Source organism: Loxodonta africana, chromosome 10 (genome assembly GCF_030014295.1).
Source record: "Loxodonta africana isolate mLoxAfr1 chromosome 10, mLoxAfr1.hap2, whole genome shotgun sequence".
NCBI lineage: Eukaryota > Metazoa > Chordata > Mammalia > Proboscidea > Elephantidae > Loxodonta > Loxodonta africana.
In genome coordinates this window covers 25,316,692-25,331,860 of record NC_087351.1, presented here as the reverse complement: position 1 = coordinate 25,331,860, position 15,169 = coordinate 25,316,692, and the positions used below count along the sequence as shown (strand labels likewise).

Sequence of the window (15,169 nt, the reverse complement as noted above, 5' to 3'; positions counted from 1 at the left end):
GCATCCAAATTTGTAATGAAGAAGTTAAACTCACTGTATTTGCAGATGATATGATACTATACACAGAAAACCCAAAAGACTCCATGAGAAAACTACTGGAACTAATAGAAAGATTTAGCAGATTAGCAGGATACAAGATAAACATACAAAAATCAGTTAGTTTTCTATGCACCAATAAAGGGAATGATGAAAAGAAAATCAGGAAAAAAATACCATTTATAATAGCCTCTAAAAAAATAAAATACTTGGGAATAAATCTAGTCAGGAATGTAAAAGACCTATACAAATAAAACTGCAAAACACTACTGCAAGAAAACAAAAGAGATCTATATAAATGGAAAAACATACCATGCTCATGGATAGGTAGACTCAATATTGTGAATTAAAATGTAGACTCAATATTGTGAATTAAATTCTACCCAAAGCAATTTACAAATACAATGCAATACCAACACAAATACCAACAACATTCTTTAAAGAGATGGAAAAACTTATCATAAACTTTATATGGAAAGGGAAGAAGCTCAGGATAATAAAGCACTATTGAAGAAGAATAAAGTAGGAGGACTCACACTATCCAATCTCAGAACCTACTATACTGCTACGGTAGTGAAAACAGCCTGGTACTGGTACAACAACAGATATATTGTCCAGTGGAAGAGAATTGAGAACCCAGATTAAATGATTAAATCCATCTACCTATGATACCTGATCTTTGAAAAGGACCCAAAGTCCATTAAATGGGGAAAAGAGTCTTTTTAACAGATGGTGCTGGCAAAACTGGATGTCTACCTGCAAAAAAAAATGAAACAGGATCCATACCTCACACCATATACAAAAACTAACTCAAAATGGATCAAAGACATAAATTTCAAGCTAAAAACTTTGAAATTCAGAAAAGAAAAAATAGGATCAATGCTAAAGGTACTAATTCATGGCATTAACAGGATACAAACCCCAACCAACAACACACAAGCTCCAGAGGATAAGGTAGATAACTGATCTTCTAAAACTGAAACACTTAAGCTCACTTAAGACTTCACCAGAAGAGTGAAAATAGAACCTACAGACTGCAAAAAAATTTTGGATATTACAAATCAGACAAAGCCCTAATCCCTAAAATCTACCATACAATCCAACACCACTACAACAAAAAGACAAATAATCCAATTTAAAAATGAGCAAAGGAAATGAACAGACACTTAATAACCAAAGACATTCAATCAAACAACAGACACATGAGGAAATGCTCATGATCTCTAGCCATCAGAGAAATGCAAATCAAACCCACAATGAGATGCCATCTCACCCTGGCATTACTGGTATGAATCAATAAAACAGGAATTAACAAATATTGGAGAGGCTATGTGGAAATTGGAACTCTTATGCACTGCTGGTGCGAACACAAAATGATAGACAACCATTTTGGAAAATGATAGGGCACTTCCTTAGAAAGCTAGAAATAGAAATACCATACGAACCAGCAATCCCACTCCTAGGAATATATTCTAGAGAAATAAGAGCTGTCACACGAATAGGCATATGCACACCCATGTTCATTTTAGCATTGTTCACAATTGCAAAAAATGGAAAAACCTAGATACCCTTCAACAGATGAATGGATAAACAAAATTGTGGTACATACACACAATTACACAATAGTAAAGAACAAACAATGAATCTGTGAAGCATCTTATAACATGGATGAATCTGGAGGGCATTATACTAAGTGAAATGTCAATCACAAAAGAGGCCATATTGTATGAGACCACTTCTGTAAAAACTCATTAAATTGTTTACATACAAAAAAAAAGTCTTCGATGGTTATGGGGGTGGTGGGGATGGAAAAACACTTAATAGACAAAAGATAAGTGGAAACATTGGTGAAGGGTAAGACAGTACACAACACTGGGGAAGCCAGCACAACCTGTACAAGGTAAAGTCATGGTAGCTCTGCAGACACATCCAAACTCCCTGAGGGGCAGAATTACTGGGCTGAGGGCTGCGGGGACCATGGTCCCGGGGAACATCTAGCTCAGCTGGCATAACATAGTTTATGAAGAATATGTTCCACATTCTACTTTGGTGAGTAGCATCTGGGGTCTTAAAAGCCTGTGAGCAGCCATCTAGGATAACCGCTGTTCTCACCCCTTTGGGAGTGAGGAAGAATAAAGAAAACTAAAGATACAAGGGGAAGATTTGTCCAAAAGACTAATGAACCACATCCACCACGGCATCCACCAGGCCGAGTCCAGTAAAACTAGATGGTGCCCAGCTACCACCACTGACTGTTCTGACAGGGATCACAGTAGAGGGTCTGGGACAGAGCTGGAGAAAATGTAGAACAAAATTCTAACTCAAAAAGAAAGACCAGATTTCCTGGCCTGACAGAGACTGAAGAAACTCTGAGGGTACGGCCCCCCGCTCTGGACACCTTTGTAGCTTCGCAATGAGGTCACTCCTGAGGTTCACCCTTTAGCCTAAGTTTGAACAGGCCCACGGAGCAAAACAAGACTAAAGAGGTGCACCAGCCCTGGGACAGGGACTGGAAGGCAGGAGAGAACAGGAAAGCTGGTAATAGAGAATCCAGGTTTGAGAAGGGAGAGTGTTGACATGTCATGGGGTTGTTAACCAAAGTCATACAACAATGTGTATACTAACTCTTTTAAGAGAAACTAGTTTGTTCTGTGAAGCTTCATATAAAGTACAAAAAAAAAAAATAGCTCTTAAAAAAATATTGTATTCAACAGGCAAAAAAAGAAAAGAATGCCACAGTAATTACAGAGGCTAAAGATAGGTTGGGAGTATGATTCTTAGAAGTGTGAATCCCTAAGTAGAAAAAATACTTCTTAGTCTCTGATATCAAAGGACTCATTAGCAATGGTCCCACTGGGACAAAAATATCCTTCAGTGATAAATACATTTTTATATCCACCTAATCTTAAATAAAGTGTGTAAAGTATAAGTGAAGCAGATTGCAAACAGTATGAGAGGAGTTATTCCAGTGGAATTGCTGAAATAAAAAGTGTTGACAATTTCCAACTCTCTTCCTAAAGTCTATATGGTGACCCAGCAATGACTCATGTGAGTTTTAATACCTCTGTCACTTCAAATAGGTATTTGTCAACAATCTATTTTAATATATTTTCTATTTCTTTTAATTCAGTGAGACTGAATTTGTTTCACCTTGTTTGAACCCCCTCTTACTGTCCTTAAATGAGGTAACTCTTTATATGCCACTCAACCTCGTGTCTGCAAAAGTGCATCTCTGAGTTTATTCTGCAGTTGTAGGGCACATAATGTGGTTCTACCGTGAATGGCCAGTGTGTTCCTTTAAATTGCTTCTTTACACAAGTATACACATACATTTCTTTAGCTGTTGCATTGATCTCCATGCTAGTAACTAGGCAAACATGCAATTACAGAAGGCTTAGATTACAATTTACATAATAAAATTCCAGCTTTGTCATTGTTTTTTTTTGTCATATGATTAGGTTAATAGTTTAACCTCACTGAGATTCTGCAATATATATGTATATGTATACATATATAATCTAGAATGCTCATAATAACCCTTCAAGTATAGTTTTATTCTTATATATATGAATTTTTCTATGGCATATATATATGTTTATACATATTATCTATAAGTCTAATTCTGTATATATGTATGTATACTCCTATATACACTTATTTCTATTTATATATATATATATAGATATATTAATAGTCATAAAATGCTTTGTAGAATTCCTAGCACATACAAGAAATGGTGGCTATTAATATCTCATCCAAAAACTCTAGAAATAAATGTAACAATCCAATTATAATTTATATTTATATGTTATAGTATATATTTAATAGCTTCTGGATTTTTACAGATACTGTCTTTTGGGTGCCATTCTTGGAGCCCTGGTTGCTTAGTGGTTAAGAGCTCAGCTGATAATTGAGAGGTCAGCAGTTCGAATCCACCAGCCACTCTCTGGAAACCCTATTTTCTATTCTGTTCTATAGGGTCGCTATAACTTGAAATCTCCTCATTGGCAATGGGTTTTGGGTTTGGTGCCATTCTTAGTTTACAATTAATTACAGAGATTATTTCAGGCTCCATATAAAATTCCCATGTTATTTGTGCACTGGCTTTGGTGCCTCAGCTAGTTGGTAAATGAAGTATCCCAAGTAAGTACTCAGAAAGAGCCAGTACATATAAATTCAACCTAACGCTTTTACCTATGTTGCGATAAATTTGAGAGTCTATCTTCTGTTGCACATGCCTTATTGCTTGCCTCTTGTGAAGATTTATTTGCCCTTTAAGGGTTTATTTATTTTATTATTATTTTTTTAAATTCTATAATGATTTTGGGCCATATGATTTTCCATAAGATTCCCATTAAATTTAAAGGATGTACAGCATATGGCATTACTCAAAATTAAATAGTCAATGATAGAGATTTGGATTAAGATTAGATTTCTGGTTTGTAGTTCTGTACCCTTAGCATATATGCCTATCTTAAGACTTACAGTACCTAGTGATCCAGAAGTTCTGTTTATGTTAAAATAGTCTCTTGTTTCTTATTATATACGAGATTCTATCAAAATTCATGTCATGCAATAATTTTTTTGTATTCAAAGCTATTCTTTTAAAATTGATTCATAAGCAAATAGCTCTGAATAATATCGCCTTCTGATTTTCAATGTCTGTTTCTGTTTTTACATTATCAGCTATAAAATAGGAAGAATATATTGGTGAATGTTAAGAAAAATGATTCCTATGGAGAGCTTTATCATATTGCTTAGAAGACTTTACCAATGCTAGTTCCAGACCCAGTGCTGTCTAGTAAATTAGTGTAATTATGATGGAGAAATATAATCAATCATTCTGAAGATGTCTTTCCTTCCTTCTTCCTTCCCTCCCTCCTTTCTTTCATTTCTTTTTAAAAATCAGTTGCCCTTTAGCATAGTCATGATTTCAAGATGATAGACAGAATGTGAGCTGCCTTTTTTGAAATTTTTCATGTCTTGGGGTTCAAAAAACCCAAATAATTACTTATGACTCCCTTACTCTGTGGCTTGGCTTCTTTTGTGTACAAACAAGGAAGGAGCCCTAGAGGCATAGTAGTTAAGTGCTTAGCTGTTAACCAACAGGTCAATGGTTTGAACACAACAGAAGCTCAGCAAGAGAAAGGTATAGCAGTCTGCTTCCTCAAACCTTTTGGGGCAGTCTAACTCTGTCCTAGAGGGTTCCTATGAGTCAGAGTGGACTGGATGGTGATGGATTTTTATAAACAAGGACAGAAAGATAAGGTAACAATTTGTATTTCATCAATCATTATTCTGCCTACTACAACTGTGTTGTATTCATTCATCCCTGCATATAATCATCCATATTATTATTTATGAATCTATTCAGTAATTTGGTAACGTTTTTGAGCTTTTATAAGCAGGCTCTTTGTAAGGCACAGGCTTAACTGTGGTGAGAAAAGAAGCTTGATTGTGTTGCTTCTGGAGTTTAGAATGAAATTCAATCAGGCTGAGAGGTCATAATTTCAGCTTCCTTATTTTAAAATAAATAGCAACTAAATGAGTAAAAAAAAAATCTTTCTTTGGTAACTTTTTTTGTATTGAGGCTTGGTTTACTTTAGGAGATTAAAGTTAAACATAACATATGACCAATTACAAGGGACATGCAAGAGAGACCAGCCTAGTTGTAAGGCTCCTTAGCCTGATACTAGGCAAAAGTACCAGCTAGATAAAATAGTTGGAAATTTGTGGAATGATTTCAGAGGCCTGCTGAAAACCTCATTCCTTATACTCATTCAACTCTTCGCTGGTACTTGTAATTTTTATGAGAGAATTTTATTTGTTTTAGCATACATAAGGCTTTTATTACCATAGAAATGGCATCCTTCATAATCAACCTCACCTAACACTGGCACTCTCATTTGTCCAGGAAAGGTAAAATTTGAAGATGTGGCCTCTCAAACTTTCACTATTAACAACTCACTCAATATAATTTTCCCATAGCCACCATTGTTTTAAAGGCTATTTGAAAAACTGAATCTATTAATTTATAAACCTTTTCACTACACTTTTTTAAATAATGAAACTACATTGGTAGGCAAAGGCTTTTTAAGCTGAACAACAAAGGCAGAAACCATTTATGAAAATAATCTTAATTCTAAAAAAACATTTTAAATGATTTTATAGAAAATTTGACATAAATAAAATTAAAGGAAAAATAGTAAATTAAAATGTTTGTGGAATACCTTAATAGGTAAAGTGTCTTTATAAGTAAATAATAAGAAGATGGAAAGCCCAATAGAAAAATGGTCAAAGGACAGGGACAGGCAATTGAGGAGAAGAAAATACAAATGGCCAATTCATGAATAAGTAAGTTCATGAATGAATAAGTGGACAACCCCATTAGTAATCACTAAATGCATGGAAATATCAATCAGATGCACTTTCATGTAGCAAATAAGTAAAGATAAAAAGTGTGACACACTGCCTTGCCAAGAAAGGGAGAGATGAACTGTGGGCATTCTCATACATCAATTTAGTGTGAAGAGTTGTGGCATAATGAACATAAAGTTTTTGAAGTGTATACGTATGCTGTTGTGTTGTTGTTACTTGCCGTCCAGTCAGTTCTGACTTACAGCGACCCTATGTACTACAGAACAAAACACTGCACAGTCCTGCACCATCCTTGCAATTGCTGCTGTACTTGAGCCCATCTTTGCAGGAACTGTGTCAAGCCATCTCATCGAGGGTCTTCCTATTTTTTGCTGACCCTTTACCAAGCATGATGACTTTTTCCAGGGACTGATCCCTCTTGACAACATGACTAAAGTATGTGAGACGCACCCTTGCCATCCTTGCTTCCAGGAGCACTCTGGTTGTACTTCTTCCAAGACAGATTTGTTAGTTCTTTCGGCAGTCCATGGTATATTCAATATTCTTTGCCAACATTACAATTCAAAGGTGTCAATTCTTCTTCCGTCTTCCTTATTCATTGTCCAGCTTTCACATGCATATGAGGCGATTGAAAACACCATGACTTGGGTCAGGCACACCCTCCTCAAGGTGAAATCTTTGCTTTTTAGCACTTTAAAGAGATCTCTTGCAGCCAATTTGCCCAATGCAATGCGTCTTTTGATTTCTTGACTCCTTCCATGGGTGTTGATTGTGGACCCATGTAAAATGAAATCCTTGACAACCTCAATAGTTTCTACATTTATATGATGTTGCCTATTGGTCCAGTTGTGAGGATGTTTCTTTTCTTTATGTTGAGGTGTAATCCATACTGAAGGCTGTGGTCTTTGATGTTCATCAGTAAGTGCTTCCAGTACTCTTCACTTTCAGCAAACAAGGTTGTGTCATTTGCATAACTCAGGTTGTTAATGAGCTTTCTTCCAATTCTGATGCCCCAATCTTCTTCATATAGGCTAGGTGTTTTAATTATTTGTTTAGCATACAGATAAATAAGTACAGTGAAAGGATACAACCCTGACACACACCTTTTCTGCCTTTGAAACATGCAGTATTCCCTTGTTCTGTTGGAACAACTCTCTCCTGATCTCAGTACAGATTCCTCATGAGCACAATTAAGTGTTCTGGAATTCCCATTTCCACAGTGTTATCCATAATTTGTTATGATCCACACAGTTGAATGCTTTGCATAGTCAATAAAACACAAGTAAACATTCTTCTGGTATTCTCTGTTTTCAGCCAGGATCCATCTGACATCAGCAATGATATCCCTGGTTCCACATCCTCTTCTAAATCTGGCTTGAATTTCTGGCAGTTCCCTGTAGATATGCTGCTGCAGCCACTGTTGAATGATCTTCAGCAAAATTTTGCTTGCATGTGATATTAATGACATTGTTCGATAATTCCTGCATTCAGTTGGATCACCATTCTTGTGAATAGACATAGATATGAATCTCTTCCAGTCAGTTGGCCAAGTAGCCACCTTCCAAATTTCTTGGCATAGAGGAGTGAGCACTTTCAGCCCTGCATTCATTTGTTGAAACATCTCAGCTGGTATTCCATTAGTTCCTGGAGCCTTATTTTTCACCAATGCCTTCAGTGTAGCTTGGACTTCTTCCTTCAGTATCATTGGTTCCTGACCGTATGTTACTTCCTGAAATGATTGAACATCGACCAGTTCTTTTTTGGCATAGTGACCCTGTGTATTCCTTCAATCTTCTTTTGGTGCTTCTTGCATTGTTTAATATTTCCCCCTTAGAACCCTTCAGTATTGCAACAAGGCTTTGTTTTTTTCTTCAGTTCCTTCAGCTTGAGAAATACTGAGCATGTTCCTCCTTTTTGGTTTTCTATCTCCAGGTCTTTGCACATTATTGTAATATTTTACTTTGTCTTCTTCAAGGCACCCTTTGAAATCTTCTGTTCAGCTTTTCTACTTCATCATTTTTTCCTTTTACTTTAGCTACTCGACGTTCATGAACAAGGTTCAGAGTCTCTTCTCACATCCATTTATGTCTTTTCTTTCTCTCCTGTCTTTTTAATGACCTCTTGCTTTCTTCATGTATGATGTCCTTGATGTCATTCCACAACTTGTCTGGTCTTCGGTCATTAGTGTTCAACCCATCAAATCTATTCTTGAGATGGTCTCTAAATTCAGGTGGGATATATTCAATGTCATATTTTGGCTCTCTTGGGCTTGTTCTGTCTTCAGTTTCGTCTTGAAATTGCATATGGGTAATTGATGGTCTGATTGGCAGTCAGCCCCTGGCCTTGTTCTAAATAATGATATTGAGCTTTTCCGTTGTCTATTTCCATAGAAGTAGTTGACTTGATTCCTGGGTATTCCGTCTGAGGAGACCCACGGGTATAGTAGCCATTTATGTTGATGAAAAAAAGTTATTTGCAATGCAGAAGTTGTTGATCTTGCAAAATTTAATCATGCTATCTCTGGCATTATTTCTATCACCAAGGCCATATTTTCCAACTACCAATCCTTCTTCTTTTTTTTCCAACTTTCACATTCTAATCATCAGTAATTATCAATGCATCTTGATTACATGTTTGATCAATTTCAGACTGTAGAAGTTGGTAAAAACCTTCAATTTCTTCCTCTTTGGCCTCAGTCTGTGGTAAGTAAATTTGAATAATAGTCATTAACTGGTCTTAGTTGTAGGCGTGCCTTAAATAATTATGTATGCCCATAAAGTTTTAGCTAAAAATATGGTTATTATATAATAATAATAAAGAAAATTAAAAACTTCCATATAATAAAATATCAAAAACACATTTTTAGAGGGTGACGTACTCTATTGACATGGATAAATATTTGTCATAATTGTTGAATTTTAGGTTATAAAACAATATGTACTGTATTATAGTGATATATATATGTATATATCCTTTAATTAGAACACACAGGGATAATAATTATATATTTATATATAGTTATATATGTGTGTGTGTTTTAATTAAAGATAATTTTTAATTTTATCATATTGCCTACTTGATTTTTCTAAATTAAAAAATTATCATTCAAAAGAGCCTTACTGTTTTTTTTCTTTTTAAATCTGATGAATGCCCACAAGTCAGTTCTGAATCCTAGCCACACTATAAAAAAAAAAAAAAAAAAATTATAGGACAGGGTAAAATTGCCCCATAGGGTGTCCTAGTCTATAATATTTACAGAAGCAGATCACCAGGTCTTTTATTCTTTAGAATAGCTGGTGGATTTGAACTGCCAAACTTTCTATTAGCAGCTGAGTGCTTAACCACTACACCAACAGGGCCCCTTGATTAAAAAGATAATACATGCTCATTGCAGAAAAACAAATACCTCAGGAAATACAGAAATGTATACATAATAAAATGACTCTCATCCGAAGATAACCGGTGTTAAAACTGGCATAGGCTTGTAAAAGGTTTTCTATGTATATATATACTGTTGCGATAGTAAAAAGAGATCTCTATGGAGGTGACTTTAGCAAATGAGTTTCAGACTCCTATAGCACTTTTATTTCACTCCAGGAAAATAAACAGAGTTTTGAACAGTTAAGAATATTTACTTTGTCAGACTGCAGGTTTCACTAGCAGTCTGGAGAAAGGGGCCTAATAACCTTGGAATCCTAAAATGGAGCAGAGACAAGGGGAGAAATTAAGTGACTTTTTTGGTGAACAAAGGAAAGTAGAGACAGAAGGAACTATAGATAAACTTTACCCTCTTGACTATTTTGACCAGGGAGGGAAAGCATCTTTATTGTTATTGTCAGCTGCTGTTGACAGTCAATTCCAAGTCATGATGACACCATGGGTGAAGAGCAGAACTGATCCATAGGATTTTCAAGGTTGTGACCCTTTGGAAGCAGATGGTCAGGCTTGTCTTCTTAGGAGCCTCTGGGTGACTTCAAACTGCCAGCTTTTAGGCTTAACATTTTGCATCACTCAGGAAACCTAGGCAAATCATCCCACTGCTGGACGATGACTTCCTGTCTTCTCTTCCAGAAACAGAATGCTACATGCAATGACCTAACTCTCTCACTTCAGGCTTTTTTGAAATTTCTCTCCAGAAGATGAGTCACTTCCATTTCTTCATCAGTAGAATGCAAAGTAGGATGCATGTATGTATCCCAGCAGGTGAGCTGCTTGAATGTGAGAAAATTAGTAGTAGTTCTCCTGATGTTTATAAAATATATTTGATAAATTTCAATTCTGTTTTATATTGTTTTTTTTTTTTTTTTGGTTTTTTGTAAAATTTTAGTGCATATGTATATAATTTACAGGTAAATGAATTTACCTGGTCATAGTCCTTTGCTATTAGAGGAGTGAGTGCAATGAAAAAAATTGGAAACCACATTTCTGAAGGTAAGGTCTATATGTTGTTGCATCCAGGTATTCTTTTATCTTGTGTCCTGTTTAGTTTCTTCTAATTATCTTAGTAAATTCATTTTCATACTAAATTAAAAGTCGAAAATTTACCAAAACAGAATTATTTTTATTTTTCTTTCAAAAAATTCTAAGACTCTTAAGAAACAGCTTTTTCTAGAGTTTTCTCCAAAGTACACAGACATAATTAGCTTGTAAAGTGGAAAAAAAAAAAAAAAAAAACTTCTCTCTTAACTGATAGGAAATTAAAAATGCATTTAGATCTACAAATGTTATTGAACATAATCTATCAGCCATATATTCTGAAAAACAAACAAATAAAAAAAGGCAAAATATAGTCTTTCCTTCAGAATCATAAAATGCGTTTACGTAAATTATAGGCAAGATAGGTTGATCATAACAGCAAATATGACATTTTTGTACCTCATACAGAAGATCACATATTAAATTAACTCAAATTCAGAGTCACTGGGTAAGGAAGAGCCATCATGACTTTACGAACAGTCTAAATTAAGAATGCCTAATAAATTAACTCAGAAAAAAGACCAAACTTAATGTCCTGACAGAGACAGGATAAAGGCTGAGAGTATGGCTCCTGGACACTCTTTCATCTCAATAATGAAGTCACTACTGAGGTTCACCCTTCAGCCAAAAATTAGAAAGGTCAATAAATCAAAATGGAATGAAAAGGGCATACCAGTCCAGGGGCAAGGACTAGAAGACAGGAGGGGACAGGAAAGCTGGTAATAGGGAACCAAAGGTTGAGAAGGGAGAGTGTTGATATGTTAGTGGGCTAGTAACCAATGTCACAAAACAATATGTGTACTGATTGTTTAAGAGGAGTTAGTTTGTTCTGTAAACCATCATCTAAAGTTAGAGTAATAAAAAATAAATAAAAACCAGAATAAATCATGGAAAACACAGACAAAACCAAAGAAAACGTAGCCAAAGTCAAGAAAAACACAAAGCAACAGAAGAATTCAGAAAAAAATACAAGAAAAATGTCAAAATAACTAAACAATTAGAAATCGTACAAAAATAGTAACTAGAAATCCAAAAGATAAACAACAAAATTTCAGAAATGGGCAACTCAATAGAAGGTGTCAGGGGCAAATTTGAAACACTGTAAGACAGAATCAATTAGATTGAAGACACATACACGGAAACCACTTTGTTTGAGGAAAAATCAGAGACAAGAAGGAAGAAAAATGCAGAAAAACTAAGAGTTATGTGGGACACAAAAAAGAATAAAAATTTGCCCGTTAAAAAAAGAATGATAAAAATATGATATCAACTCAAATATTAACATGCTCGAATATAAATAGATGCCACTTGAGTGCATGAAGTATCCTGTTAATTAGAATGAGAAAATACTTTGATATTTTGTCTACCATGTTAATTTGCACCTGGAAATATATTCTTCACAGATAGAAAAAAGGCATAGTACCTAATATCTAAGGGCCTGGCACTATTCTAAATATTTCACCTTATATAACTTTTAATTCTTAAGAGAATTCTATGAGGCATCCATCATTATTTCTGTGATTTACAGATGCAAAACCAGAGGTACAGAGAACTTAATAAGCTTGTCCAAGGTCATGCTGCTGGAAATGACAAGAGATAAAATTCAAAAACTATCAGTTTGACTCTAGAGCGTCATTGTCCTATTTACTAGGAATTTTAAAGTGGTGGCAATGAGATCTAAAAATTGTATTTTTAGAATATAGCTGTCATGCTGCGATGTAGAGATGAAAGCCAAGCATACACATTCACTACAAAAGAAATGATTGCAGATAATGTGTATTTACGTGCTTATGAGGATCTAAAGGAGCCCTAGTGACGCAAGGGTTAGGCACTCAGCTGCTAACTGAAAGGTTGGCAATTCAGAACCACAAATGGGTTCATGGGAGGAAAACTTAGAATTCTACTCCCTTAAAAAAAGAAAAAAAAAATTTTTTTTTTTCTTTTTTTAAAGACTGCAGCCTAGGAAACACTTTGGGCAGTTATGCTCTGTCCTAAAGGTCCATTGTGTCGGATTCTACTCAATAGCACACAACAACAATGTGAGGATCTATAGCACATAAGTAAATGGAGTGAGATTTGATGCCAGACTTGACTTTACTCACTTACTCCTACAATCCTATGATATTTCCATTTCTTTTTCACTTTACAGGTAATTTTCTGATCTGATCTGAGAAACTTGAAATCCTGGACCAAGGAAATAACTCAAGAGTGACTGAATTTGTGTTGCACAGTCTTTCAGGTCCTCGAGAGCTACAACTTTTCTACTTTGCATTTTTCACACTTTTCTATTCATCCATTGTGCTGGGAAACCTCCTCATTGTGCTAACAGTCCTCTCTGAACCTGCTCTACACACACCCATGTACTTCCTGCTCACCAACCTCTCCTTTATCGATGTGTGTCTATCCACCTTTGCCACTCCCAAAATGATTGTTGACTTCCTCAAGGAGCACAAGACCATCTCCTTTGAGGGTTGCATGGCCCAGATATTCTTTCTGCATGCCTTTGCTGGTGGTGAAACAATGCTCCTTGTGGCCATGGCATATGACAGATATGTAGCCATTTGTCGGCCTTTGCATTATGCAACCATCATGAATGTACGCAAGTGTACAGGCCTTGTTGTAGGCTCCTGGCTCATTGGGGTCCTGCATTCAGTAAGCCAGTTGGTCTTCACAGTAAACCTTCCATTCTGTGGTCCAAATCAAGTGGACAGCTTTTTCTGTGACCTTCCCTTAGTTATCAAACTTGCCTGCACTGACACCTATATACTTGAGATACTGATGCTTTCAGACAGTGGTCTAATGGCTATGAGCGGATTTGTGCTCTTGCTCATCTCCTACACGGTCATCTTGGTCACCCTGCGACGTCAATCCTCAGCAGGGATGGTCAAGGCTCGGGCTACCCTGACTGCCCATGTCACAGTGGTGACCCTCTTCTTTGGGCCCACCATCTTCATCTATGCCTCACCTTTCAGCAACTTCCCAGTGGATAAAGTTCTTTCAATATTTTATATTGTTTTCACCCCTCTATTAAACCCCTTGATCTACACATTAAGAAATAAGGAGGTAATGTCAGCAATGCAGAAACTGAGGAGGCGACAGGTAAGTTCTTAAAGGTTTCTTGCCTTTTCCTTGTGATAATGACAACCATAGTAAAGGGACTCACTTTATTCTTTGCTATTAAAACTATATTCAAACTATGAAGTTAAACAGATGGAGATAATTTCTTGTATCTAGTAATGGTTATTTCATACAATGTGAACTCTCACTACAAACTATCCAAACTTAAAGACTAAACAGTGAATAAATTTGGTGAACTCATTAACTGAACTCAGAAACCAAATAGATTCATGCACCTAACCACGTAAGTGCAGCATATTTCACCATGTTACAAATATCAAAATCTGGTCCCCCCATTAATGTTTCTTTGTCTCAGCATATTAAATCGAAGTTCTGAATTGCCACTCAATGTTAGTGGTTCAAGAACTACACTGAAAAATGGATATCCGTGTCTATATAAATAGAGTTTTTTTCCAACAACACTGCTAACTGTATGTCTTTGCTCTATGTATTCGTTTACCAATCTCCAGGTCTTGCTATCTAATCTACATCACCTGTTTTAGTAATCTAGCGCTGCTATAACAGAAATACCACAAGCAGATGGCTTCAACAAACAGAAATGTATTCTCTCACGGTTTGAGGGGCTATCAGTCTAAATTCAGGTTGCTGGCTCTAGGGGAAGGCTTTCTCTTTCTGTTGCCTGTGGGGGAAAGTCCTTGTCAAAAATCTTCCCCTTGGTTCTATGATTTTCTCATTACCAGGACCCTGGGTCCAAAGAATTCACTGCTTTCCAGGCTCTTCTTTCTTGGTGACATAAAGTCCCCCTTCTATCTGCTCACCTGTCTTTTTTCATACCTCAAAAGAGATTGAATCAAGACAGAGTCTAATCTTGTAGAAATGTCCTGGCTCATTAATACAACTTCATCTAGTCCTGCCTCATTAACACAATAGAGGTTAGGATTTACTACACATGAGATGATTACATTAGATCACAAAATGGAGGCCAACCACTCAATATTAGGAATCATGATCTAGCCAAGTTGACACAGATTTTTGGGGGACATAATTCAATCCATAACACCACTCAATAAAACATAAGTGAGAATACACATTTTTGAAAGCTCTCAAAATATATAAGGTCATTGTTTTCACTTTTTATAAGAAAAAAATCTGTTTTTCACTGTCCATTGTGAATACTGTTATGTTTGAAATATTTTAATAC

General features: G+C 35.8%; 1 protein-coding gene across 1 annotated transcript; it reads left to right on the top strand.

The window, feature by feature from the left end:
• Nucleotides 1–10,599: 10,599 nt before the first annotated feature.
• LOC100672365 (olfactory receptor 4K15-like) lies at nt 10,600–14,001 on the top strand. The gene is made up of 2 exons (XM_023558769.2): nt 10,600–10,617; nt 13,063–14,001. The coding sequence occupies exons 1-2, from the start codon at nt 10,600–10,602 to the stop codon at nt 13,999–14,001; spliced, it is 957 nt and encodes a 318-aa protein (XP_023414537.2).
• The last annotated feature ends 1,168 nt before the right edge of the window (nt 14,002–15,169 follow it).